General features: G+C 44.0%; 1 protein-coding gene across 2 annotated transcripts; it reads left to right on the forward strand.

Annotated features, from left to right (window-relative positions):
* The first annotated feature begins 172 nt into the window (after window positions 1-172).
* Window positions 173-27,944, forward strand: LOC115167839 (activin receptor type-1B). Of its 2 annotated transcripts, none has more exons than XM_029722519.1 (10): window positions 173-353; window positions 22,035-22,274; window positions 22,525-22,678; window positions 22,809-22,921; window positions 23,167-23,397; window positions 23,626-23,793; window positions 25,846-26,032; window positions 26,248-26,372; window positions 26,646-26,776; window positions 27,045-27,944. In XM_029722519.1, exons 1-10 carry the CDS (start codon window positions 293-295, stop codon window positions 27,168-27,170), a joined length of 1,536 nt encoding a protein of 511 aa, XP_029578379.1. In that variant the 5' UTR covers window positions 173-292; the 3' UTR covers window positions 27,171-27,944. The 2 variants fall into 2 exon arrangements, with proteins under 2 accessions (XP_029578379.1, XP_029578380.1); XM_029722520.1 differs by having other exon boundaries at window positions 174-353; window positions 25,876-26,032.

Here is a 27,944-nt window from a genome sequence, read left to right on the forward strand (position 1 = left end):
AATGCCTAACATCAATGCAGTCAGAATATGAAACGTAGTCTGCAGCACTGACAACTCAATCAGTGTTGAGAGTCGGATCGGGTCTTCTACCCCCAACAAAGGGTCTGAAACGGGTCTTCGGCTAAACCACAGAAAGCCCTCCCCTTTAAAATCGACGCACCGCCCTTTAATTCCGCCGCCTGTAGCACTTCAACAGGCTGGCTGGCAGCGGCTATATGGTTTGTGGTTATGTTTAGGTCTGGCCGTGGTGTTGACAATACCACACTCCGAATGCGATGGGAATGCTGAAGGAATGGCTTTAAAACGAATTGTACTCACGTTACTGGCCCTGTCTGGGTTAGCCATCGGTGATGGTAAGTGAAATAGCTACATGTGCCGTCTTTGGATTTTGACTTCGTGGTTTTTTTGTTGTTTGTTTAACAGGAGGGTGGCTTGCCTAGCTGGCATCGCCTGTCGATCATCATGGCGTTTGCCTGTCTGGGATTTGTAAACCACGGCTAGCTAGCTAACAAATCACATTTTACACATTGTAGCTAGCGCTGCTGGTTAAACTCGTTGAATAACACTGCCGGAGGTATACGGCCCGTGTGTTTGTCATCCGGTAACTCACATGCTCATGTTACGTTAACTAAATAGAAAATGTGATTTTTAACGTGTAGAACAAAACATCTTTGCGTCTGACGCGAGCTAACGTTAGCTGGCTAGCTCATTTGTTATCCAGGTGTGCACGAAAGGGCCAGCGATGTAACGTTAGTGTTTGTCGAGAGCTTGTGAATTTCAATATCGCTTTATTTGTGTCCAGATGGGTATACTACAGAGCAGGATCAATGAGTTAGCCAGCTAACATGCCTACATATTCTGAAATAAATATTTGTTTTTTGGGGGGGGATCTTGAGGTGGGCATGGTCGGATTGAGGGTTTCCCAAACGGTCCTGCGGCTTCTCCTGGATACACGTTTTGTTTTTTGCCCTAGTACTACACAGCCTTTTCAAATAATCAACGCTGATTGATGAATTGGTTATTTGCATCAGCTGTGTAACAGTGTTAGGGTAAAAACCAAAACGTGCACCTAAGGGGGGGCCCCAGGACCGAGTTTGGGGAAACCCTGGTCTAATTGACCCAACAACCCAAAACGTTCCTAATGAACCAGAAAATCAATAGTTGTCTTTTTTTTTTTAAACGGGCAAAGTCATTGATCCTGCTTTGTAGTGTACCCCTCTGGAAGGAGGCCACACGTTTCTGTTGATGTTAGTTATCTGTCTGTGGCTGTGTTATGCTTTAGTGTTTACAAAACAATCGAGGGCGATTAGGGTAACGTTAGGTGTGTGTGTGTCGTTAGCTCTTCCACGGAAGACAAAGTGAAAGACCACATTTACAGATCTTTGTGATTTTTCTGCATCTATTAGTTATCAAAACCGAAGTCATTTAGCTAGCCAATATCCTTCAACCAAGAGAACTGGATAGAGAAATTCTGACTTATATCCAGATGTGGTACTTTTTAGTTTTTAAGCAAGTTAACACGTTGTGAATCTAATAAATGTATTTGTCACATGCTTTGTAAACCACGGGTGTAGACCAACAGTGAAACGCATACTCACGGGTCCTTTTCAAACAATGCAGAGTAAAAGATAAAATAGAAATCGTGGCGCAAGGAATAAATGCAGTGAATATGGTCTCCGCATAAGTGTCTCTGTGTTACAGGAGTAGTAAAAAGACCAGCGCGCTATCCAAGTGGAAGCAGGCAAGGGTGCGCTGGCACAGCAGGCGGGAGGCTAGGCCGACTCTGTACTAGCTACTTTGATAGTTAGCTAGCACACAGTGTCACCCTTGCCTGGCTAAGCTAGCACACGGTGTCACCCTTGCCTGGCTAAGCTAGCACACAGTGTCACCCTTGCCTGGCTAAGCTAGCACACGGTGTCACCCTTGCCTGGCTAAGCTAGCACACGGTGTCACCCTTGCCTGGCTAAGCTAGCACACGGTGTCACCCTTGCCTGGCTAAGCTAGCACACGGTGTCACCCTTGCCTGGCTAAGCTAGCACACGGTGTCACCCTTGCCTGGCTAAGCTAGCACACGGTGTCCTTCGCTCCTACTTGCCCTCGCCATCATTAACAGAACTGTGGGAAAACAGTGCCCAATAGGCGGAGGACGCTGTTTACCAGTGTATGGCTAGCTAGCTACTGTTGTCACCCACGCCCCTTCTGTGGGGTGTATGTCAGCTGGCATCCAACGTTATTGTGCATTAATTCCACCTACTGTACTGGAGCGCCTCCCGCAACATAAACATTGACCAACAGAAGTATAAAGAGGGGTTCCATGCAGGGACGCCCCGAATTGCGGGCTGCAATTGCACCCTTCTCGTCCATTCAGCCGAACCAGACAGAAGTCAAAGTTGAAGTCTGGGTTCTTTGTGACTGAAATGTGGCGGATGGGGGTCTTTTCAGACCCCTGCTATGGCCCCCCCCCCCCCCCCCCCCCCCCACTGTCTTCTCAGAGCAGCTGTTGACCAGATCCAACATGGTGGTCCTCTGTAGCTCAGTTGGTAGGGCAAGGTGCCAGGATAGTGTTTGTTTCCCTGGATCACCCATACATACGTCGCTTTGGATGAAAGTTGCTAAATGGCATACTATGATAAATGAATATATCTGGATTGGAATTTGGCATATGGTGTACTTAGTCTGTAGCTACTAGCTAGACATGTTTGTGCCTGTGTACTGGGTTATTTGTGCTTAACCTTTTGAAAGGGTAAAGTATGTTCAATTAAACTTCTGGAAGAAGCTGGTGTTTCTTTCTTTAGATTGAAAATCATTGCACGTTATTCCACTTGGGGCATTTAAATGGAATAGTGGCGGGGAGTGTCTGGCCAGCTCCCAGTCATTTCTCTCCCTGTGTGATCTATTCTCTACATGTAAAGACATTTCCCTTGTTGCAACTTGCCACTCACAGAAACTGAAAACAATGACTGAGAAAGTTAACCCCATCTGCCCATGTCAATAACTTCTTGTCTGCTGCCACCCATTAGTTATGTTAAGTGACTCATTCCTCTTCCAAGAATCAGAGCTACATCCCTCCCTCATCCGGCCTGGTTCAGATAAGGACATGATCCACGTTGATTTGTCACCTTTTTCTGTCACTATTCACATGTTATAGGTTTAAAAATAAATACAAACATACTGTGTTGAAGTGAGATGGTGGGAGGGTTAAATGGACGAGCTCAGGGATTGAACCCTGGTCTCACCACTAAACCAAACTCCAGAACAGGTCTTGTTTTTAAAGATGACTTTATGGGAACGTATGACTGGGACAGAGCGGGGTGCACCAGAGTTGACCGTTTTGACTGGGGTAGTCAAATGTAGCGCTTCAAGGACTAGTAAGTTCTCTAGTACCAGTGAGAGTGGAGGTTTCTCTGGCTCAGGGTTTCAGGTTGTGTCCAGCTGGGCTGCTGTGTGAAGAGGGGCCAATGCTGCTCAGCCTGGAGCCAGACTTTCACACCACAAAATGGATTATGCTGTAACAAAGCTGAAACTAAAACCTGACAAACACAACGGTAGCGCTAGCCACCTCTAATCAGGACTGTTTTAGACCTGGGACACCAGGTGTGTGCATTTACTTATCAAGTTGGACAGAAAGCCAGCAGGCTCCGGACCTGGTAGGGTAAGAGTTGAATACCCCTGGACTAGGACTACTACTGGTGGGTTATCTGGTCTGTGACAGTACGTCTTTACTCAGAGGGTCGCCATGGCTCACAGGTTGCCAGTTTAGTTTCCCGTTGATGGCATTGGAGCTGACCAATCATTAGCCTCGTCGTTATGAAGCTGACATGCCTTTTGTGACTTAACTAGGTGCCAGAATAAAATGGATGTGCAATGTGATATATGCACTGTCTGAGCCACAGATACACTGCCGTGAGGCAGGGCGCTACTCTCCTGCTTTCTCTCTCCCCTCTCTCCCCTCTGCTTTCTCTCTCCCCTCCCCCCTTTGCTTTCTCTCATCTCCTGTGTCTCTCAATCTCTCTACCCCCCCCCCCCCCCCCCTTCACATCCTATAGTGGACCTGACTGACCCATTGCAGACTTATCTTCTCGATGTTATGTCGTCTCACTTACAGTTCCTTCAGAAAGTATTCACACCCCTTGACTTATTCCACATTGTGTTACAACCTGAATTCAAAGTGGATTAAATGTTTTCCACACCCATCTACACACGATACCCCATAATGACCAAGCTATCTTTTGCAAATTGACTGAAAATAAAATGCAGACCTACCTCATTTACATAAGTATTCACACCCCTTTGCTGTGACACCTTAAATTGAGCTCAGGTGCATCCAATTTCCTTTGATCATCCTCCTTGATGTCACTACAACTTCATTGGAGTCCACCTGTGGCCAGTTCAATTGTTTGGATATGATTTAGAAAGACACAAGGTCCCACAGTTGACAGTGCATCAGTGGAGGCTGGTGGGATTAGCTATAGGAGGACGGGCTCATTGTAATGCCTGGAATGAAACAAAGTCAAACGGGGTTTCCAATGCATTTCTCCTTTGCCAAGATAATCCATCCACCTGACAGGTGTGACATATCAAGAAGCTGATTAAACAGCATGATCATTGCACAGGTGCACCATGTGCTGGGGACAATAAGTCGGCACCTAAAATGTGCCGTTTTGTCACACAACACAATGCCACAGATGTCTCAAGTTATGAAGGAGCATGCAATTGGCATGCTGACTGCAGGAATGTCCACCAGAGCTGTTGCCAGATAATTGAATGTTCATTTCTCTACCATAAGCCGTGTCGGTCATTTTAGAGAATTTGGCCGTACGTCCACAACCGCAGACCATGTGGAACCACGCCAGCCCAGGACCTCCACATCCAGCTTTTTCACCTGCAGCATCGTCTGAGACCAGCCACCAGGACAGCTGATGAAACTGAGGTGTATTTCTGTCTGTAATAAAACAGTTTTGTGGGGGAAAAACTCATTCTGATTGGCTGGGCCTGGCTTCCAAGTTGGTGGGCCTGCCCAGTTATGTGAAATCCATAGATTAGGGCCTAATGAATTTATTTCAATTGACTGATTTCCTTATGAACTGTAACTCAGTAAAATCTTTGAAATGTTACATTTTATTTGTTTACTATAGCTACATTTTCTAAACAAGTTTTCACTTTGTCATTATGGGGTATTGTGTGACGGGAAAAAAATATATTTTTAATTCAGGCTGTGGATTTGGTTGAAGGTCACTTTAACTCTACCTACATGTACATATTACCTCGTCTAACCGGTGGCTTTGTACCGGTACCCCCCTGTGTATATAGCCTTGCTATTGTTATTTTACTGCTGCCAACAACGGCGTTAAGAAAAGTGTTAAGGGCTTGTAAGTAAGCGTTTCACTGTGAGGTCTACACCTGTATTCGGCGTGTGTGACAAATACGATTTGATTAAGTCAAGGGGTATGAATTCTTTCTGAGGGCACTGTATGCGTCCTTCTGCTGCCCACTGTGCCAGTATCTTATAGGGCTACACAGCTAGTCTGGCTTCTGTTTCAGGGTTTGCCTGAGGTGCTTAAAGTACTTGAAATTGAAGTACTGGAATACCTTAAATCTAAAATTAATTTCCAGGGAGACTATTTTTTTTTTTTTTTTCGTGCTGTGGTTGCCACCCACACTGCCAGGCAGGTACAGAACTGACTGATTAGGTGTTGGCAAAGGTCACATCAGTAGCTAAAATGCCGGGTAAATGTAGATTGAAACCTGCCTTTTGTGCGTATGGAACATTTCTGGGATTTTTTTATTTCAGCTCATGAAACACTGGAACCAACCAACCCACACCGTGTAAGATGCAAAAATGCGTCGGTCTTTGGCATTGCGAGCATGGGTGTGAATCGTCCCTGAAGAGCCACATGAAAGGGGAAAGGCAACACTGCATCCTGCGCTGGCGCCAGTTCTACATAGTGATTTTGTTTTCTCTGCATCAACCTCCAACCCCTATTTTGATATATCCGATTGGTAGTTAGTTTTGTTCCATCGCTGCAACTCCTGTACGGACTCGGGACAGGCGAATGTCGAGAGCATTGGTGTGAACCCGGAAGCCAGCCGCACCAATGTGTCGGAGGAAACACCGTACAACTGGCGACCGTGTCAGCGTGCATGCTCCCGGCCCACCACAGGATTCGCTAGAGTGCGATTGGACAAATTAGCATCAAATAAATAATGAAACATGTTCAATTTGATTTAAATAATGCAAAAACAAAGTGTTGGAGAAGAAAGTAAAAGTGCAATATGTGCCATGTAAAAAAGCTAACATTTAAGTTCCTTGCTCAGAACATGAGAACATATGAAAGCTGGTGGTTTCTTTTAACATGAGTCTTCAATATTCCCAGGTAAGATGGTTTAGGTTGTAGTTATTATTGGACTATTTCTTTCTATCCGATTTGTATTTCATATACCTTTGACTATTGGATGCTCTTATAGGCACTTTAGTATTGCCAGTGTAACAGTATAGCTTCCGTCCCTCTCCTCGCTCCTACCAGCGTTACCCATGTAGAGGAAGGGAAAAAACTACTCCAAGTCTCAGAGCTAGTGACGTTTGAAACACTATTAGCGCGCACCCGGCTAACTAGCTAGCCATTTCACATGGGTTACAGCAGCCTAATCTTGGGAGTTGATAGGCTTGAAGTCATAAACAGCGCAATGCATTGCGAAGGGCTGCTGGCAAAATGCACGAAAGTGCTATTTTGAATGAATGCTTAGGAGCCTGCTGGTGCCTACCACCGCTCAGTCAGACTGCGCTATCAAATCATAGACTTAATCATAACATAACACACGAGCCTTAGGTCATTAATATGGTCGAATCCAGAAACTATCATCTCGAAAACAAAACGTTATTCCTGTTACATTGCACAACCTTCAGTGTTATGTTATAATTACGTAAAATTCGGACAAATTACCCAAAGTGTTGCATATACCCTGACTGCGTGCAATGAACGCAAAATGACACAATTTCACCTGGTTAATATTGCCTGCTAACCTGGATTTCATTTAGCTAAATATGCAGGTTTAAAAATATATACTTCTGTGTATTGATTTTAAGAAAGGCATTGATGTTTATGGTTAGGTACAGTCGTGCAACAATTGTGCTTTTTTTGCAAATGCGCTTTTGTTAAATCATCCCCGTTTGGCGAAGTCGGCTGTCTTTGTTAGGAAGAAATATTCTTCACAGTTCGCAACGAGCTAGGCGGCCCAAACTGCTGCATATACCCTGACTCTGTTTGCAAGAGAAGTGACACATTTTCCCTAGTTAAAAGAAATTCATGTTAGCAGGCAATATTAACTAAATATGTAGGTTTAAAAATATATAGTTGTGTATTGATTTTAAGAAAGGCATTGATGTTTATGGTTGGAGCAACGTGTACCTAAGTGATTATATGCAACGCAGGACAGGCTAGATAAACAAGTAATATCATCAACCATGTGTAGTTAACTAGTGATTATGATTGTTTTTTATAAGATAAGTTTAATGCTAGCTAGCAACTTACCTTAGCTTCTTATTGCATTTGCATAACCTCGTGGAGTGCAATGTAAAGCAGGTGGTTAGAGTGTTGGACTAGTTAACCGTAAGGTTGCAAGATTGAATCCCTGAGCTGACAAGGTAAAAATCTGTCATTCTGCCCCTGAACAAGGCAGTTAACCCACCATTCCTAGGCCGTCATTGAAAATGAATGTGTTCTTAACTGACTTGCCTAGTTAAATAAAGGTCAAAAAAAAAAAATTGGCCAAATCGGCATCCATAAATACCGATTTCCGATTGTTATGAAAACTTGAAATCGGCCCTAATTAATCGGCCATTCCGATTTAATCGGTCGAACTCTACTTGTAAGGTTGTCATGAATAGTAAGTTCTTTTTTTTTCCCGAGGTTGTGGCAACATACTGCCATCTGATGGTGACTAGAAACAATTGCATAATAGGAACTACTTAAAATTGATGGTCCTTGAAAATAAATATTAGTGCTTTTGAAAAGTATTTGAAAGGCCTTGAATTTGACTTGCCACTGTCTGTACGAACCCTTTTTCCTTGTTGCAGAACGAAGTGTTGTGTTTTAATGGGCTCTATTTCCTGCTAGTATAATGTACCTTTTGTAACCACTGGAAACAAGAACGGACCACTGCTGTCGTTATCTCTCCTTGCCTCATGTAATCACAGAGAACATTCAGTTGGTACAGCCAATAAGGAAAAATCCCTGTTTCCTTGGCTGAACTGTAAACAGAATAGGATTTGGCGTGCTGCTGAACTAGCCATTCGGGTGCTGCTCTCTGTGTGTGTGTGTGTGTGTGTGTGTGTGTGTGTGTGAAAGCTGTTTCATGTCCTAATGATGTTATGGAAATGAAAGGGAGCACATAGTCAGATTCTAACATGTACATGCCTGTCTACCAGATCAGAGCCAAGGGAATGTACAGGAACCGAGCTGCCTGGGAGTCACTGGGTTCAGGAAAGGTTTGCAGATAGACACGACGTAAAAGCAGAAAAACGGCCCTGTGTTTAACGTGTGACTTAAGATATGGTCTGGGGCTTCCTATACATTTATTTATGTGCATATGAGGTAGTTGAATTCTGGTTTTTACGTGTGTGTGTGTGTGCTTTGTCTCACGTTCTGTTGTGGGTCTATTAGTCTGCGTCGGGCCCACTGAGGGCTGAGTGAGAGTAGCTTTCCTCCCTTAATCACCAGGCTGATAACCTCAACTTTTGTGTGTGTGTGTGTGGTGAGGGTTCTAGCCTGGATCCACTAGGGGTGAGTGTAGCTTAACGACCATAATGACCCGGGCGCCTCTAAATGTTCTCCAGCCCAGAGAGCCCTGCAGGCTGAGAGGCCTAATCGCAGCCACAGACTGTCTGGCCTCTCACTGACCTGTGGACATGATCACTTAATACAAATTCAGAAATATGATTCGGTGGTCATTAGCCTTATGTTATGTGTTTATTGCAGTGTCTGTGTGTCACAGTGCAGTGGACTCCTATGGAGGAGCTGAACATGATACCCACCTTCCACTGCACTGCCGTGAGTCTCCAATCAGTAGACATTTCAGAGAACAACACCTTGAATAGTATAGCTGCACTTATACTCACGTAGACAGACGTACAGAGGGTTAGGCAGGTACTAGTGGGCTATGTTGTTTGGAATTGGATGTAATCTGACCCTGTGATGGAGACCAATGTAATGACTTTCCTCCTTCCTCCCAGTATTGATAAAGGCTGAAGTGTGTGTGTGCACGTTTTTTTTCTGGCGGCGTCTGCTTGTCTTGATCAGCCCTCTGTCTGGTAGCTAACTGTATCTAATTTCAGCTAGTGCAGTTTGGGTAATGGTGCTCACATGCAGTCTGTCTGCTCTGCTGTTTAGCCCCCAGAATTCTTTGCTGGTGTGTAACAGTTTTGTCCCATGCCAAACAGGCTTAGGCTAAACATTTTCCACTGACATCATACTCATTCTTGAGGTTTACTGTTGTAACTGACTGATTCACCATATGCACATGAACACAAGCACTGTGAGTGTCGGCGTCTGACACACAACACACAGTCACTGCAACAATGTTTGTGTTAAACCCATTTCTGTGGTTTTGGAGTCTGTCTCCCACAAAGCTCTCTCCTGAACCAGACCTGGGTTCTAACACTTTCAAATCTTTCAAATACTTTTAGCGTTTGCTTCCGCTTGCCTGGAGTGCCAAATGGGTGGGGTTTGCAGTTTTTTTACTATTCTATTGGTCCATTGCACTAGGCAAGCTCAACCAAGCCCAGCTTAAGTATTTGGAATAATTTCTAATAGTATTTTTAACCCGGGTCTGTCCTGAGCTCAGTGCAAATGAAGCAAGCACTGGTTATGGCAACAACGTTTTATTCATCCCTCCCTTCACTGTGTTTGTCCCAAATGACACCCTGTTCCCTATAAAGTGCAACAGTTTTTACCAGAGCCCTTTTGGGCACTGGTCAAAAGTAGTGGACCGATCAAAAGGGGTGCACTTTATAGGGAATATGGTGCCATTTGGGATGTAGCCTATGTCTGCCCTTTCCTGCCGTTTGGAATGATAGGGTCTTAACACTTTGCTGTTAAACGGCTCCATCCAACCTGTATTCAGTCTAGACTGGGTTTTAATGATTGAATGTCACAGCTGGTTACTCTAGCTAGCTGCAGACCCCTCACAGCTGGGGGGCTACATAACCCCCCCTTCCCCACCCCCTTTACTTTCTCATCCCTTCCTATCTGTGCTCTTCCCCTGTCTCTGCCCACAGAAGATGAGATTTTCAGCAATTCCTCATAGGACACTGAAAGTTTGCATACATTTATTTAAAATTTTTTTTTTTTTTAAATGTAACTAACATGTTTTGTCAAATGCCTTCATCAAAGTATTTGATCTATTCTATCCCCAGAGCACAAGGTCTGGTGAGTGGTTCACTCCTCCACCACCTCCTCTCCATGCTTCCCTGCTCTTTGTTTAGCACAGAGCCAGTCCAATCCCCCCTCGTTTCCCTGTAATCTCAGCACAAAGGACCAGTGTAAGGACACCAATTATGTGCAGAGTTCACACCAACCAGCTCAACCCCCACAGTGTAGCTGACTGTCCCTCCCCTGGGAAGCCTGCTCTCTGAAAAGAGTCAGTTCTGTTTGAAAACTTTTGAAAGGAAATTAAATCATGAGCAAAAATGTTGTGCTCTGAGTTCTCTGCTCTGTTTCTTTTCTGACACATTTATAAATCTTGTTCGTGTATTAGGCACACTGTGATGGGTTGTGGTATTCTGTCTACTATATGTAGGGCCATATAAAATATGTTTCAGGTTTTTTAAAACATGATTCTGTTTAGTTTTACCCCAAATTCCGTTTTCTCCATTTTTTTTTTTTTCCTGGGTTTCAATTTTATTTATTTACTCAAAAGCACAATTATTTATTTATATATATATATATTTTTTTTTTTTTACAAAATTGAATGTTCTAAGTCCACAACAATGCTTAAACCAAGACTACTTTTGAGGTCTGGGGAAAAAAAACAAGAAATAGATTTTTGGTTGTACTTATCCTTTAATGTTTGGTTAGCAATGTTGCCGTTTTGAAATGTGTGAAATTTGCACACCAATATTTGAATGTGACGCTAGCTATGAACCTCAATCAACCTAAACTTTGATTAAAGGCACCATTTGTGTTGACTGAATTAAACTGTGTCCTTTTCCCACCGAAGGATGTAAAGATACATACATAACATTGTACATTTCACATGTAATATGCTACAAATTGGATTATGGTATCTTTTAACATTATAATTGTCATATTGTAGCTAATGGCTCACGTTCTATAAGATAAATTGCACAATCCACCTCCTCCATGCCATTGACCTTCTGATTTAGTCTCTGCATTCTAAAGTAATTCTCAGCAAATAAACGAGGTAGAATTCAAACGCTCCCCACGCCCCATTGTTTTCAATCTTTGAATGTTTAATTAGCCAAAACATTTTTCGGCTTATTGTCATGTACTGTACCTAGAATACAAATGGTTGGATTTTCACTAAGCAATTTCCTCTAAGAAAAAAATGTGCTGTTCCCCTAGATCATATATACATCGTCTATCATTTAAACTTGGTAACGCGTGGCTAGCTCAACAATATGCAAACAAGATGAGTTGAGCCATTCGCTGCTTCAGATGTACAATGACTTGGTGACCCATGCCATTATGATCATCTGCAAAATGGGTTCACCTGGCTGATATCCTGAGACTGGACAAATACAGGGCCTTCAGAAAGCATTCACACCTTGACTTTTCCCGCATTTTGTTGTGTTACAGCCCGAATTTAAAATGGATTAAATTGAAATTCTGCCACTGCCTACACACAATACCCTGTAATGTCAAAGTGGAATTGTATTTTTACAAATAAATGAAAAGCTGAAATGTCTTGAGTCAATATGTTTTCAACCCCTTTTTATGGCAAGCCTAAATATGTTCACGAGTAAACATTTTTCTTTATAAGTCAAATAATAAGTTGCATATACTCTGTGCAATATTTTTATGACTACCTCATCTCTGTACCCCACACACAATTCTGTAATGTCCCCAAGTCGAGCAGTGAATTTCAAACACCCATTCAATCACAAGACCAGGGAGGTTTTCCAATGCCTCAAAGGTAATAATGAGCGGACATTGTATTCACCATGCTCAAAGGGATCTTCAATGTGTTGGATTTGACCCAAACACAATGCATCACTGAGTACGACTTTTCATATTTTCCAGAATGGTGGTGGTTGCATCATGTTATGGGTATGCTTGTCATCGGCAAGGACTAGGGAGTTTTTTTGAGATAAAAATACCATCTGTTGAAGATGGTATCTCTTCTCATTCCTGTTGGCCAGTCATAAGGCTAGGGAGTCTGTAGCATAGCAACCCATATTTTCTCCCTCCCTTAGTTAAAGGCTGGTCCCCTCTTTTGAATGGATATTTTCCCTGATGTTTTAAACTTCTGTAAACTGTGTGTATGGGACAGTCATCATTGGGCTATTAACCACGGTTTCTGGTTAGGGTAGGTTTTAATAGTCAGTGGGTACAGCATCGCTAATGCACTTCCTTTATAAACTCACTCAGTCAGCGTACAGATCGATGGTGTTCTCTGAGGCTGACCGGAACATATGCCAGTCCGCGTGATCAAAACAATCTGGAAGCGTGGATTCCGATTTGTCAGACCAGCGTTGAACGGTTCTAGTCACTGGTACATCCTGTTTGAGTTTCTGCCTATAAGACTGTAGGAGCAAGATGGCGTTGTGGTCGGATTTGCCGAAGGGAGGGCTTTGTAAGCATCGCAGAAGTTAGAGTAGCAGTGATGGAGTGTGTTTACCCCCCGCGAGTGCTACAATCAATATGCTGATTAGAATTTAGGTAGCCTTGTTCTCAAATTTACTTTGTTAAAATCCCCAGCTACAATAAATGCATCCTCAGGATAGATGGTTTACATAGAGTCCAGTGAGTTCCTTGAGGGCCGTCGTGGTGTCTGCTTGAGGGGGAATGTACAAGATTTGATTTAAAAACTTGGCAGTAGTCTTGTTCCGGGTCCTTCTCCCTGCCTCAGTTTAGCTAAATAGTTTAAATATGTTCCATTAGGTTTCAGTATAGGATGTGGCACTGGGTTGTTTTTTCTCTCTCTATCAAAGCCTGTTGCTTCATCTCTGTGTAATCTGCAGGAAATTCCGTGTCTGAGATTGCGTGTGAACTGCAGTGAACTTGGACACGCTCCACTAGGAGTTACTGGCACTTCCCCGTCTGTCCCTGGCTCCAAGAGCAGTCCACATGCTGTTGCTGACGAGAATGACTGAATTACAAGAAACTGCACACGCTGCTGCTGACATGAAATGGCAAGACATCGACTCATTCCACTTCCACTTTCCTCAAAACGCTGTTTCAACAACACACACACACACACCGTGCATTCGGAAAGTATTCAGACCCCTTGACTACTTTTTTGGTTACGTTACAGCCTTATTCTAAAATGGATTAATTCGTTCCCCCCCTTCACTCTACACACAATACCCCATAATGACAAAGCAAAAACAGGTTTTTAAAAACAGGAATCACATTTCAAGTATTCAGTACATTGTTGAAGCAACTTTGGAAGCGATTACAACCATGAGTCTTCTTGGTTATGACGCTACAAGCTTGGCACATGTATTTGGGGAGTTTCTGCCATTGTGCTCTGCAGATCCTCTCAAAATTAGCCTTTCTGGCCAATTTCAAGCGGGCTGTCATGCCTTTTTTACTGAGGAATGGCTTCCATCTGGCCACTCTACCGTAGGCTTGATTGGAGTGCTGCAGAGATGATTGTCCTTCTGGAAAGTTCTCCCATCTCCAAGGAACTCTGGAGCTCTGTCAGTGACCATCAGGTTCTTGGTCACCTCCTTGACCATGGCCCTTCTCCCTGATTGTTCAGTTTGGCCAGGCGGCTTCCAATCATGTTGAAACATCTGAAGGTTGATCAACAAAAACACGATGCAGCTGCGCTCAATTTAGTCTCATAGCAAAGGGTCTGAATACTTATGCAACATGATGGAAGATGCTGCCAGAGAGAAAGGCTGCCATTTTATTTGGTCTTAACCAACTGTGCTATTTCCTTTTTATTTTTTTTTCATTGTTTAACTTATTTTGTACATAATGTTGCTGCTACCGTCTCTTATGACTGAAAAGAGCTTCTGGACATCAGAACAGTCATTACTCACCTCGAATTGGAGGAAGAATTTTTCTTTAATGAGTCGGACGGGAAGGATATTCTTCAAACAGGCCCTTGTTCGCTGGAGAAAGATTTAGCGGAAAGAGATCGAGGTTCCTTGTTAGGATCAGGTGGCTAATCTGCCTTTGCCATCCGTACTGTTAGCCAACGTTCAATCGCTGGAAAATGAAATGGGACGAACTGAAAGCACGTATATCCTACCAACGGGACATTAACTGTATCTTATGTTTCACCGAGTCGTATCTAGACGTTCCGCCAGCGGAACCCCTAGCCAATGGCATCGCATGGCACGAAGTACTAAACCAACTAAAATACCACAATTCAATTTTCTCAAACAATCAACTATTTTACACCATTTTAAAGGTAAGACTCTCGTTAATCTAACCACATTGTCTGATTTCAAAAAGGCTTTACAGCGAAAGAAAAACACAAGATTATGTCAGGAGAAGTACCCAGGCAAAAATAGTCACACAGCCATTTTCAAAGCAAGCATATATGTCACAAAAACCCAAACCACAGCTAAATGCAGCATTAACCTTTGATCTTCATCAGATGACACTCCTAGGACATTATGTTATACAATACATGCATGTTTTGTTCAATCAAGTTCATATTTATATCAAAAGCCATCTTTTTACATTAGCATGTGATGTTCAGAACTAGCATACCCACCGAAAACCTCCGGTGAATTTACTAAATTACTCATGATAAACGTTGACAAAATACTTAATTATTTTAAGAATTATAGATACAGAACTCCTTTATGCAATCGCTATGTCCGATTTTAAAATAGCTTTTCGGCGAAAGCACATTTTGCAATATTCTGAGTACATAGCTCGGCCATCAAGGCTAGCTATTCAGACCCGCCAACGTCGGGGCAGCCTAAACTCAGAATTACTATTAGAAAAATTGGATTACCTTTGTTGTTCGTCAGAATGCACTCCCAGGACTTCTACTTCAACAACAAATGTTGTTTTGGTTCCAAATAATCCATAGTTATATCCAAATACCTCCGTTTTGTTTGTGTGTGCAGGTCACTATCCAAAGTGTAACACGCGAGCGCATTTCGTGACAAAAAATGTCAAAATATTCCATTACCGTACTTCGAAGCATGTCAAACGCTGTTTAAAATAAATGTTTATGCTATTTTTCTTGTAAAATAGCGATAATATTCCAACCGGGCAACGTTGTATTCATTCAAAGAGTGAAAGAAAAAAAATGGAGAGGTCTCGAACGCGCACTGTCCCCATACAGTCCACTGACAGAGCTCCTATACTTTGCCCAGAGACAGCAGACACCCCAATCCACTTTCTGGCGGCTTTAGAGAGCCAATCGAAGCCTTAGAAAGTGTTACGTAACAGCACAGATACTGTAATTTCGATAGAGGCAACAGAAGGACCACAAATTGTCAGACAGGGCACTTCTGCTTGGAATCTTCTCAGGGTTTTGCCTGCCATATGAGTTCTGTTATAGTCACAGACACCATTCAAACAGTTTTAGAAACTTCAGCGTTTTCTATCCAAATCTACTACATAATATGCATATTCTTGTTTCTGGGCAAGAGTAGTAACCAGTTTAAATCGGGTACGTTTTTTTTATCCGGCCGTGAAAATACTGCCTCCTATTTTTTTTTTTTTTTTTTTTTTTTAAGCTGTCTACATACCACCACAGACTGATGCTGGCACGAAAACCGGACTCGATGAGCTGTATACCGCCATAAGCAAACAGGAAAACACTCATCTAGAGATGGCGCTCCTAGTGGCCTGATACTTCAACAAAGGGCAACTTTTAAATCAGTTTTACCTAATTTCTATCAGCATGTTAAATGTGCAACCAGAGGGGCAAATACAACTCTAGACCACCTTTACTCCACACACAGAGATGCATACAAAGCTCTCCCTTGCCCTCCATTTGGCAAATCTGACCATAATTCTATCCTCCTGCTTACAAGCAAAAATTTAAGCAGGAAGCACCAGTGACTCGGTTTATGAAAAAGTGGTCAGATGAAGCAGATGCTAAACTACAAGACTGTTTTGTTAGCACGGACTGGAATATGTTCCGGGATTCTTCCGATGGCATTGAGTACACAACATCAGTCACTGGCTTCATCAATAAGAGAATCGAGGACGTCGCCCTCAGTGACTGTAGGTACATACCAGAAGCCATGGATTACATGCAACATTCACACTGAGCTAAAGGGTAGATCTGCTGCTTTCAAGGAGCTGGACTCTAACCCGGAAGCTTATAAGAAATCATGCTATGCCCTCCCACGAACCATCAAAACAGGAGAAGCGTCAATACAGGACTAAGATCGACTTGCACTATGTCGGATGTGGCAGGGCTTGCAAACCATTAGACTGCAAAGGGAAGCACAGCCGAGAGCTGCCCGGTGACACAAGCCAACCAGAAAAGCTAAATAACTTCTATGCTCGCTTCGAGGCAAGTAACATTGAACATGCATGAGGGCATCAGCTGTTCCAGATGACCGTGTGATCATGCTCTCCGCAGGCGACGTAAGACCTTTTAAACAGGTCAATTTTCACAAGGCCGCAGGGCCAGACGGATTACCAGGACATGTACTCCAAGCATGCGCTGACCAACTGGCAAGTGTCTTCACTGACATTTTCAACCTCTCACTGTCTGAGTCTGTAATACCAACATGTTTCAAGCAGACCACCATAGTCCCTGTGCCCAAGAACACTAAGGTAACCTGCCTAAATGACTACCGACCTGTAGCACTCACGTCTGTAGCCATGAAGTACTTTGAAAGGCTAGTCATGGCTCACATCAACACCATTATCTCAGAAACCCTAGACCCATTTCAATTTGCATACTGCCCCAACAGCTCCACAGATGATGCAATCTCTATTGCACTCCACACTGCCCTTTCACACCTGGACAAAAGGAACACCTATGTGAGAATGCTATTCATTGACTATAGCTCAGCTTTCAACACCATCGTGCCCACAAAGCTCATCACTAAGATAAGGACCCTGGGACTAAACACCTTCCTCTGCAACTAGATCCTGGACTTCCTGAAGGGCTGCCCCCAGGTGGTAAGGGTAGGTGACAACCCATCTGCCACACTGATCCTCAACACGGGGGGCCCCTCCTGTAGTCCCTGTTCACTCATGACTGCGTGGCCAGGCACAACTCCAACACCATTAAGTTTGCCGATGACACAACAGTGGTAGGGCTGATCACCGACAACGATGAGACAGCCTATAGGGAGGAGGTCAGAGATCTCACTGTGTGGTGCAAGGACAACCTCTCCCTCAACGTGATCAAGACACTACCATTTACATTTTAGTCATTTAGCAGATGCTCTTATCCAGAGCGACTTACAGTAGTGAATGCATACATTTCATTTAATCTCATTTCATACATTTTTTTTTTCTTCTCCATACTGGCCCCCCGTGGGAATCGAACCCACAACCCTGGCGTTGCAAACACCATGCTCTACCAACTGAGCCACAGGGAAGGATAAGACAAAGATGATTGTGGACTACAGGAAAAGGAGGACCAAGCACACCCCCATTCTCATCAACGGGGCTGCAGTGGAGCAGGTTGAGAGCTTCAAGGTCCTTGGTGTCCACATCACCAAACTAACATGGTCCAATCACACCAAGACAGTCGTGAAGAGGGCACGACAAAACCTATTCCCCCTCAGGAGACTGAAAAGATTTGGCATGGGTCCTCAGATCCTCAAAAGGTTCAACAGTTGCACTATCGAGAGCATCCTGACGGGTTGCATCACTGCCCGGTGTGGCAACTGCTCGGCCTCCGACCGCAAGGCACTATAGAGGGTAGAGTGTACGGCCCTAAAAATTGTCAGACTCCAGCCACTTTAGTCAGACTGTTCTCTCTGCTACTGCACGGCAAGCGGTACCGGAGCATCAAGTCTAGGTCCAGGAGGCTTCTAAACAGCTTCTACCCCCGAGCCATAAGACTCCTGAAGAGCTAATCAAATGGCTACCCAGACTATTTGTATTGTCCCCCTCCCTCTTCTACGCTGCTGCTGCTGCTACTCTGTTTATTATCTATGTATAGTCACTTTAATAATGTACATATTACATTGACACTGGTGCCCCCGCACATTGACTTTGTACCGGTACCCCTTGTATATAGCCCCGCTATTGTTATTTACTGTTGCTCTTTAATTATTAGTTATTATTCTATTTTTTTTTTTCTTTTTTTTTTGTAGGTATTTTCGTAACTGTATTGTTTAAGGGTTTGTAAGTAAGCATTTCACTAAGGTCTACACCTGTTGTGTTCAGCGCATGTGACAAAATTTGATTTGAAATAAGGCATTTGTTTAATTTTTATACATTTTCTAATTTTTTGCTTTGTCATTGAGGGGAAAATATATTTCATCCATTTTACAATAAGGGAAAAAGTCAAGGGGTCTGAATACTTCCCAGAATGCACTGTACACGCAGGCAGGCACCCATTACACACAGCAGTTGAACTGTGGGAATGGCTCCCAGGACTTGTTGGGTGGTATGGCCACTTGCATGTCAGTCACACATTGATGGCGCAATAGGTGTGTGTGGGGGGGGGTGAACTTAAGGGAAGTGGGTTGAGTAAGACTGAGTGTGTGGGAAAGAGTTACTAACCCGACGATGTTTGGATCCTAAGGAGAGTGGTGAAACTACAGCAGCAGGAGTAGCTCAGGAAGAAAATGGTGTTTCAAACTGTTGTAATTCTGATTGAGGATGAATATTTTGGCAAGAGACCCATTGCTGTTGAAACTCCAGAGATGAACCTACAGAGGAAGGTTAAAGCTTGTGCTAACATAGTCGGTCTTGGCTTACCAGTGAGACTGAGAGACTAGTGCTCATTCTTGATGATCCAGCAAACTTCACAAATTCCAGGCCAATCTCAATTTTACTGGTCATCTAAAAAATGTTAGAAGCATATAACAGATGAATCTAATATCTTAACAAGGAAAGTCAGTTATATGAACTTCAGTATGGTTTCAGAAATCTCACCCTACCTACATGGCTGTTAGTTACTTAATTGGTGAAATACATACTGCAAATGATTGTGAAGATCATAGATTAGGTCTTTTTTTTTTCTTAAAAGCATTCGATACTGTTGATCATAATAGTTTTAATAAAAATGTGAAACTGAGGAGTATTTGTCTGAAATATAGCCCTTGTGGGGGAAAAACTCATTCTGATTGGCCGGGCCTGAGAGGGCATAGGCCCACCCACTGGGGAGCCAGGCCCAGCCAATCAGAATGAGTTTTTCCCCACAAGGGCTTTATTACAGACAAAAACTCCAGTTTCATCAGCTGTCCGGGTGGCTGATCTCAGATGCTCACGCAGGTGAAGAAGTCAGTTGTGGAGGTCCTGGGCTGGAGTGGTTACACGTGGGCTGCGGTTGTGAGGCCGGTTGGACGTACTGCTAAATGTTCTAAAATGACGGAGGCGGCTTATGGTAGAGAAATGAACATTCAATTATCTGGCAACCGCTCTGGTGGACATTCCTGCAGTCAGCATGCCAATTGCGCTCTCCTTCAAAACTTGAGACATCTGTGGCATTGTGTTGTGAAAACACTGCACATTTTAGTGGCCTTCTATTGTCCCCAGCACAAGGTGCACATGTGTATCATGCTGTTTTATTCAGCTTCTTGATAATCCATCCACCTGACAGGTATGGCATATCTTGTCAAAGGAGAAATGCTCACTAACAGGGATATAATCAAATTTGGGCACAACATTTTAGAGAAATAACGTTTTTTGCGCGTATGGAACATTTCTGGGATCTTTTATTTCAGCTCATGAAACAGGACAAACACTTAACTAGTTTTTTATATTTTTGTTTAGTATATTTGTGTGTTTTACTCTCACAAAGATTTAATTTACCTCAGTTCATCAACATATCTAATTTCTCAGTGGTTTAAAATGAACATTGTCACTGACTGTTATTATTTGGTCCAAAGAAAATAGAATCCAGATTATATAGGGGTCGATATTGATGATGTATCTGTAGATCATGCCTGTACGCTTTTTTGGTGTTCTGATTTGATGATGAATTGTCATGGAAACAATAACCTATAAGATCACCAAAAATATGAGGATACTGGGCAAGATTAGGTATCTCCTGAACAGAAGTGCTGCGCTCTCTATTACATGATGATCGTCCCATTCATCAGTTAATGTAACATTATATGGGCCAGCACATACCATACCACTATCAATCTCCCTGCAGAAACGCTCTGTAAGAAGAATATCATCTAGCCATTCCTCAGACTGTTCAGCACCTCTTTAAAAAACATTTTTTTAAAGGACTCCTGAATATTTATCAAATTTAAGTTGCTCAATGTGTTTACGGTACTTTAAATCACTTATTATCCTCTTGAATTCCATAACATGTTCAAGTACAACCAATTCTGAATTACCGATAAAAGCCCCATGATCTGGAATGCATTCCTGTCTGATTTTGTCTGTTTTAAAAACTTGTTAGAGGCATATATTGTCTATCAGTTATACACCCCCAGTAGCTTGACTTTCTGTTTAGATTTTCTATTCCTTTATCTCTTTTGCGTCTAGTTTTTTTTGAACATGTGATTTATGACCATTGGGGGGGGGGGGTGTGTTACTTGAAAAAGCTATTTTGTTGGGGTTTTTTTACCTCTCCTGCACATACTGTTTCTGTTTGAGCAAATAAACTAACCGGGCGGAAGGAGAGGGCTCAAGGGCTGCTTGGAAAAACCTCCAGAATAGGGAGAGGATTAGCAGAAAGCTTTAGTAATTTTTTTTCATCCAGAGGGTGTTGAGGTCTGACAAAGCTTGGCCCTTTAGAAGTGTATTTTAGGTGGTAGCAGACCTGAATTCACTCTGTCCCCCTCTGTTTGAATTTGTTGCCATTTTGTTCTAGTCTTGCTTTCAATTTCCTCTAAAGCCAGAGTGATTAGTTTTGAGTGGCCCAGCTATTGTAGACTTGTTAAAACAGGCCCCTATCAAACTGTCTGTGCTGCGGGCTTTAAATCAAAGCTATCATCGTTACAGTGTTTTGGGGACCGACTGGCGCAGCGGTCTAAGGCACTGCATTGCAGTGCTAGTGGTGTCACTACAGACCTGGGTTCCATCCTGGGCTGTATCACAACCGGCCGTGATCGGGAGTCCCATAGGGCGGTGCGCAATTGGCCCAGTGTCGTCCAGGTTAGGGGAGGGTTTGGCCGGGGTAGGCCGTCATTCTAAATAACAATTTCTTGGTAATTGACTTGCGTAGTTAAATAAAGGTTAAATAAAAATGTGTTCTCTTGCTTTCTTTGAGTAGCGGAATGCTGCATTGGGGATTTGACTGTTGGGTTTCGGTGCGTCTGTCCCAGCATCACAGGACAGTCTCCTCTCCATGGAGTATTTGGCTTCCTCTGCTTTAGAGAAACTGGTTTCCGTCCGGGTCTCTGTCTGCTGCTAAACCAGTCTGCACTCACCGCACTCCCCTGGCTGTATTGTCTCTTCTGAATGGGACTCTATCCTGGCTAGTCCAGTAGATGGAATGTACTTGTGAGTCTTGTATTGTTGGTTTAGAATGCCCTCTGCTGGACAAATGTGAGTACTGCAGTGACTCAAAAGTTTTCTTACAGTCCGGACTAAAACCGTATTGCTCATCAAGGAGCATAGGCCATCAATAACTGTTCTTCATCGCATTCTGTTCTGGGAAGTTCTCTCCACCTCATTCCATGCCAGTTATCTCGGTCTCTGATTCAAGCGCCCATAGAATGATAGTCCTGATGCCCAACTAGTAGTCATTCTAACCTCGTGCCTCCCTCTCTTTTCCCCCAGCCCTGCGGTGTAACTGCACCAACTGTGTGAAGTCTGGTTATGAGTGTGAGACTGACGGGGCGTGCATGGCCTCCACCTCCTTCATCCAGGGGCATGAGCAGCATGTAAGGATCTGTATCGCCAGAGACAGCCTTGTGCCCCCTGGCCAACCTTTCTACTGTCTCAGTGCCGAGGGACTGCTCAACACACACTGCTGCTACACTGACTATTGCAACCGTGTCGACCTCAAGGTCCCCTCGCGTGAGTAAAGCCCAACTCACACCGGCTCCGTTTTGTGCGTGTGCATCGCATCAGAAAAGTTTCCTCGTCTCCTGTCACTGATTTGAAAGAACAGGGCTGGTGCAACCATTCTGCGTCTACCCCTCCAATGTTTTCATATCAGTGCACATAAGAGAGAGGAGATGGAGGATGCACCCTTTTGTTTTATTTGACTGGGAAAGATGGTAATACCACTGCTAACACCCTGTTCTGAATTTCTCCCTTGCTCCAGTCCCGGTGAAACCAGGGGAGCTGGGCTGGGTGGGCTCCGGAGGCCCCTGGGGGCCGGTGGAGCTGGTGGCTGTGATTGCAGGGCCAGTCTTCCTGCTGTGCATGCTGCTGCTGGTGGGATTATTCCTCTTCCAGCATCACCAGAGGACCTACAGGTGAGTCTCTGGTCACAGGTAGTACCATCTCCTAAGGACGCCCTACATATGGGACGGCAGGGCTGTGTGTATTTGGGGGGGGTGAGAAGATACAATTTTAGTTTCTGACAGCTGATCTTCTCTCGTACAGCCACAGACAGCGGCTGGAGGTGGAGGACCCCTCCTGTGAACACCTCTACCTGGCCAAGGACAAGACCCTGCAGGATCTCATCTATGACATGTCCACCTCCGGGTCTGGTTCTGGTGAGTAGACTAAGCCTACACCGCTGGAAGTAAAGGTTCTATACACAGAACCGCCCTGAACTCTACCCTTGCCTGCGAACAGAGGTCCTATTACACTGGGGATTCATTCAATGTTTAGAATATTCTTTAGCCATGTCTGTATGTAACACAATAGATGCATATGTGTACACTTACAAGTTTAGAATAAGTTAGTGTTTAGGTGAAAGCCCAATGGTATCAGTGGTCCTTTCTGCTTCCTCCTGCAGGCCTGCCCCTGTTCGTGCAGCGTACGGTGGCCCGGACCATCGTTCTGCAGGACATCATAGGGAAGGGCCGCTTCGGGGAGGTGTGGCGGGGGAAGTGGCGCGGGGGAGACGTGGCGGTGAAGATCTTCTCGTCCAGAGAGGAGCGCTCGTGGTTCAGAGAGGCTGAGATCTACCAGACCATCATGCTGCGACACGAGAACATCCTGGGATTCATCGCCGCCGACAATAAAGGTGAGCGTTCCGTCGCTGTTCTACTACAGCACCACACAGAGAACCGTGTACACACACACACCACTTACAACACAGACATTCATGTTAAGTGAAGATATCCCTGGTGTTATGTAGGTGAATTTTATCAACGTGCTGTTGTTGACTCAACAGTTTTTATTTTTTTATTGACCGTAGAATTATCCTCCATCTTTCTGTGCGTCTTTCGTGTGCTCCCTTTCTTTCTCTCAGATAACGGCACATGGACCCAGTTGTGGCTGGTCTCAGACTACCACGAGTACGGTTCTCTGTTTGACTACCTGAACTACTATTCTGTGACTATAGAGGGCATGATCAAGCTGGCCCTGTCTGCCGCCAGCGGCCTGGCTCACCTGCATATGGAGATACTGGGCACGCAGGGTAAGCACAGCGGCGAGATGAATAAGGACCATACCGTGCATTCGGAAAGTATTCAGACCCCCTTCTTTATTTCCACATTTTGTTACATTAGACTTATTCTAAAATTGATTAAATGTTTTTTTTTACCCTCAATCTACACACAATACCGTATAATGACAAAGCAAAAACAGGTTTTTAGAAATGTTTGCTAATTTATTAAAGAGAAACCTGAAATACCTTATTTACATAAGTATTCAGACCCTTTGTTATGACACTTGAAATTCAGCTCAGGTGCATCCGGTTTTCATTGATCATCCTTGATGTTTCTACAACTGGATTGGATTCCACCTGTGGTAAATTCAATTGATTGGACATTGATTTGGAAAGGCAGACACCTGTCTATATAAGGTCCCTCAGTAGACAGTGCACGTCAGAGCAATAACCAAGCCATGAGGTCGAAGGAGTTGTCCGTAGATCTCCGAGACAGGATTGTGTGGAGGTACAGATCTTGGGAAGGGTACCAAAACATTCCTGCGGTATTGAAGGTCCCCAAGAACACAGCAGCCTCCATCATTCTTAAATGGAAGAAGTTTTGAACCACCAAGACTCTTCCTAGAGCTGGCTGTCTGGCGAAACTGAGCAATCGGATGAGAACGGCCTTGATCAGGGAGTTGACCAAGAACCCGATGGTCACTCTGACAGAGCTCCAGAGTTCCTCTGTGGCGATGGGAGGACCTTCCAGAAGGACAACCATCTGCAGCACTCCACCAATAAGACCTTAACGGTAGTGGCCAGACAAAAGCCACTCTTCAGTAAAAGGCACATGACAGCCCGCTTGGAGTTTGCCTAAAGTACTTTCAGACCATGAGAAACAAGGTTCTTTGGCCTAAATGTCAAGCGTCATGTCAGAAGGAAACCAGGCACTGCTCATCACCTGGCCATTACCATCCCTACGTTGAAGCATGGTGGTGGCAGCATCATGCTGTGGGGATGTTTTTCAGCGGCAGGGACTGGGAGACCAGTCAGGATCGAGGGAAAGATGAATGGCGCAAAGTACAGAGATCCTTGATGAAAACCTGCTCAGGACCTCAGACTGGGGAGAAGGTTAACCTTCCGACAGGACAACGACCCTAAGCACACAGCCAAAACAACACAGGATTGGCTTTGGGACAAGTCTCTGAATGTCCTTGAGTGGCCCAGCCAGAACCCGGACTTGAACCCGATCGAACATCTCTGGAGAGACCTGAAAATAGCTGTGCAGCGACGCTCCCCATCCAACCTGACGGAGCTTGAGAGGATCTACAGAGAAGAATGGGAGAAACTCCCCAAATACAGGTGTGCCAAGCTTGTAGCGTCATACCCAAGAAGACTAGAGGCTGTAATCGCTGCCGAAGGTGCTTCAAAGTACTGAGTAAAGGGTCTGACAACTTTATGTAAATATGATATTTCAGTTTTTGAAAACATTTCTAAAAATCTGTTTTTGCTTTGTCATTATGGAATATTGTGTGTAGATTGATGGGGGGGGGCCTATTTAATCCATTTTAGAATAAGGCTGTACCAAAATGCGGAAAAAGTGAAGGGGTCTGAATACTTTCCAAATGAACTGTATGTGTTAAAACACATTCCTAATTAGCCAGGGGGGTTATACAACAAAATGCACTGTATGTGTTAAAACACATTCCTAATTAGCCTGGTAGCCAGGGGGGTCATACAACAAAATGCACTGTATGTGTTAAAACACATTCCTAATTAGCCTGGTAGCCAGGGGGGTTATACAACAAAGCAGGATCACTCCCATCACTTTACACGTTACACCCCTCACAACGGCCTTTGTTAGCACTCATTGCCCTGCCTATAAATTACAATTTTTATAGGATCCCCATTAGCTGACTCCATGATGACAGCTAATCTTCCTGGGGTCCGACACACAACTAAAAAGACATTACAGACAAAATACTTTACAGCTAGTATACAAACGTTTAACGAGTAGACAGTGCCGACAGTTGATGACCTGGTTCAAATGTTAACCTGGTTTAAATATTGTCGTGTGCTCCTGTGCTCCTTCCATTCCAGTCTTCCAACTCAGTGTTTCCTCCCCTCTAGGTAAGCCTGGCATCGCCCACCGTGATCTGAAGTCTAAGAATATTCTGGTGAAGAAGAATGGCATGTGTGCCATCGCTGACCTGGGGTTGGCAGTACGCCATGAGTCCATCACTGATACTATAGACATCGCCCCTAACCAGCGTGTTGGCACCAAGAGGTACTGACCCGACTAGCTGCCATGTCTATTCATTCAATTCAGGACAAGAACATTGAAAAAAAATATATAGTTGAAGGACACTTTTCAATCATGGAATATTTTTGTTCAATTCATCTCCTGAATTTGTTGGATTTTGATACCGTATCTCAGTGATATGCTGGTACACAAAACATCCTTTCCTTTAGTGGAAACCTGTTTGTCTCTCTGACTCCCAGGTATATGGCTCCAGAGGTCCTGGAAGAGACCATCAACATGAAACACTTTGACTCGTTTAAGTGCGCTGATATCTATGCCCTGGGGCTGGTGTACTGGGAGATAGCGCGCCGCTGCAACACTGGAAGTAAGACACGGACTGGGTACCTTGCAGATAATCCGATCTCACAATGCCTGGGGGAAGTGCTTCAGCTCATTTTGGCCACACGAGTAGTTACTTAGGCTACGTGGGGATTTGTAAATGAGTGATTCTGTGCAGTCTGACTGCAATGTAGTTTAATTGAAACACACTTTCACTTGTCAAGAACCACATTAACATTACTATGAAATAGCAGTCTTCTTAGATGTGAGCATGTGACTGACCAGGCTCTCCCTCTGTTCTGCCCCCCCCCCCCCCCAGGTATCCACGAGGATTACCAGCTGCCCTACTTTGACCTGGTGCCCTCTGACCCCTCCATAGATGAGATGAGGAAGGTGGTGTGTGACCAGAGGCTGAGGCCTAACGTGCCCAACTGGTGGCAGAGCTACGAGGTAATGAGCGAGAACAAATACGCACAAAAAAACCTCAGACCTGCTGGACAGAAACATTGCATTTGTTTACTTTCTGGACAGAAACATAGAAAACAAATGCAAAGTTATTAGTGATTGACTGCATTTTAAATGTAAATATGGTGTAAAGATTTTTTATTGTACTTTATTCATTTGACATTTCCTTTTCACCCTGTGGGACTAGTGGAAAGATAAGGTTGGTTGATTTGTGTGTTGACCGACTCTAACCTCCCCCTCTCTCATCCTCCAGTCTCTGCGTGTGATGGGTAAGATCATGAGGGAGTGCTGGTACTCTAACGGAGCGGCCCGCCTCACGGCTCTACGCATCAAGAAGACCCTCTCTCAGCTCAGTGTCGAGGAGGACATCAAGATGTAAGAGAAGATTGGGACGGACGGCAGAGCCACGTGGCTCGCTGAAGACGCACAACGATAGGCATAGGCTGTATAGCAAATGGCGCCCTATTCCCTATCTAGTGCACTACTTTTTGACCAGGGCTCATGGAAAATAACACGGAAAGGACTGAGACTAAATCCTGCCAGTTTAAAGCCCCACTCCCAAGTTGTGACAAGGCCTACCTCACCTTATTAGCCAAAACTACTGAGAATCTCCCCTGTGCCCCTCTCTTCTTTCTCCCTCCTTCACTATGGCCTTCTTCCACTGGTTATCCTAACCTTCTCTCCTCCACCCACTCTTATGGGCCACCACACTACATGATACTACCATTATTATCCCCACCAACCTCCCTGTTCAGTTTTACTTTGTGCTCCGAGGCAGTAATTATTACTATTGTACAGTGACAGGAATATAGTTTGTAATATTTTGTAATTTTTTTTTTTTTTTTGCCACAAGACTAGCTACGTCCTGAAAACTCATATTCATGTGGTTTCATGTCCACATTTTTAAGTAAAAAAAAATGTGTTACGAGTTTGTTTTCATGGCAACATGTTGCTTTTGGGAGAATGTGGGAGAGTAGCAGACGACGCGCTTGTCGTCACCCAACCATCTGTACAGGATGAAATCAACCATATTAGGCAGGAAAGTCACTTCTATGGACATGTCACAATATACACTGAACAAAAATATAAATGCAACATGTAAAGTGTTGGTCCCATGTTTCATGGGCTGAAATAAAAGATCCCAGAAATGTTC

The sequence above is a fragment of the Salmo trutta genome, chromosome 30 (assembly GCF_901001165.1).
Source record: "Salmo trutta chromosome 30, fSalTru1.1, whole genome shotgun sequence".
NCBI lineage: Eukaryota > Metazoa > Chordata > Actinopteri > Salmoniformes > Salmonidae > Salmo > Salmo trutta.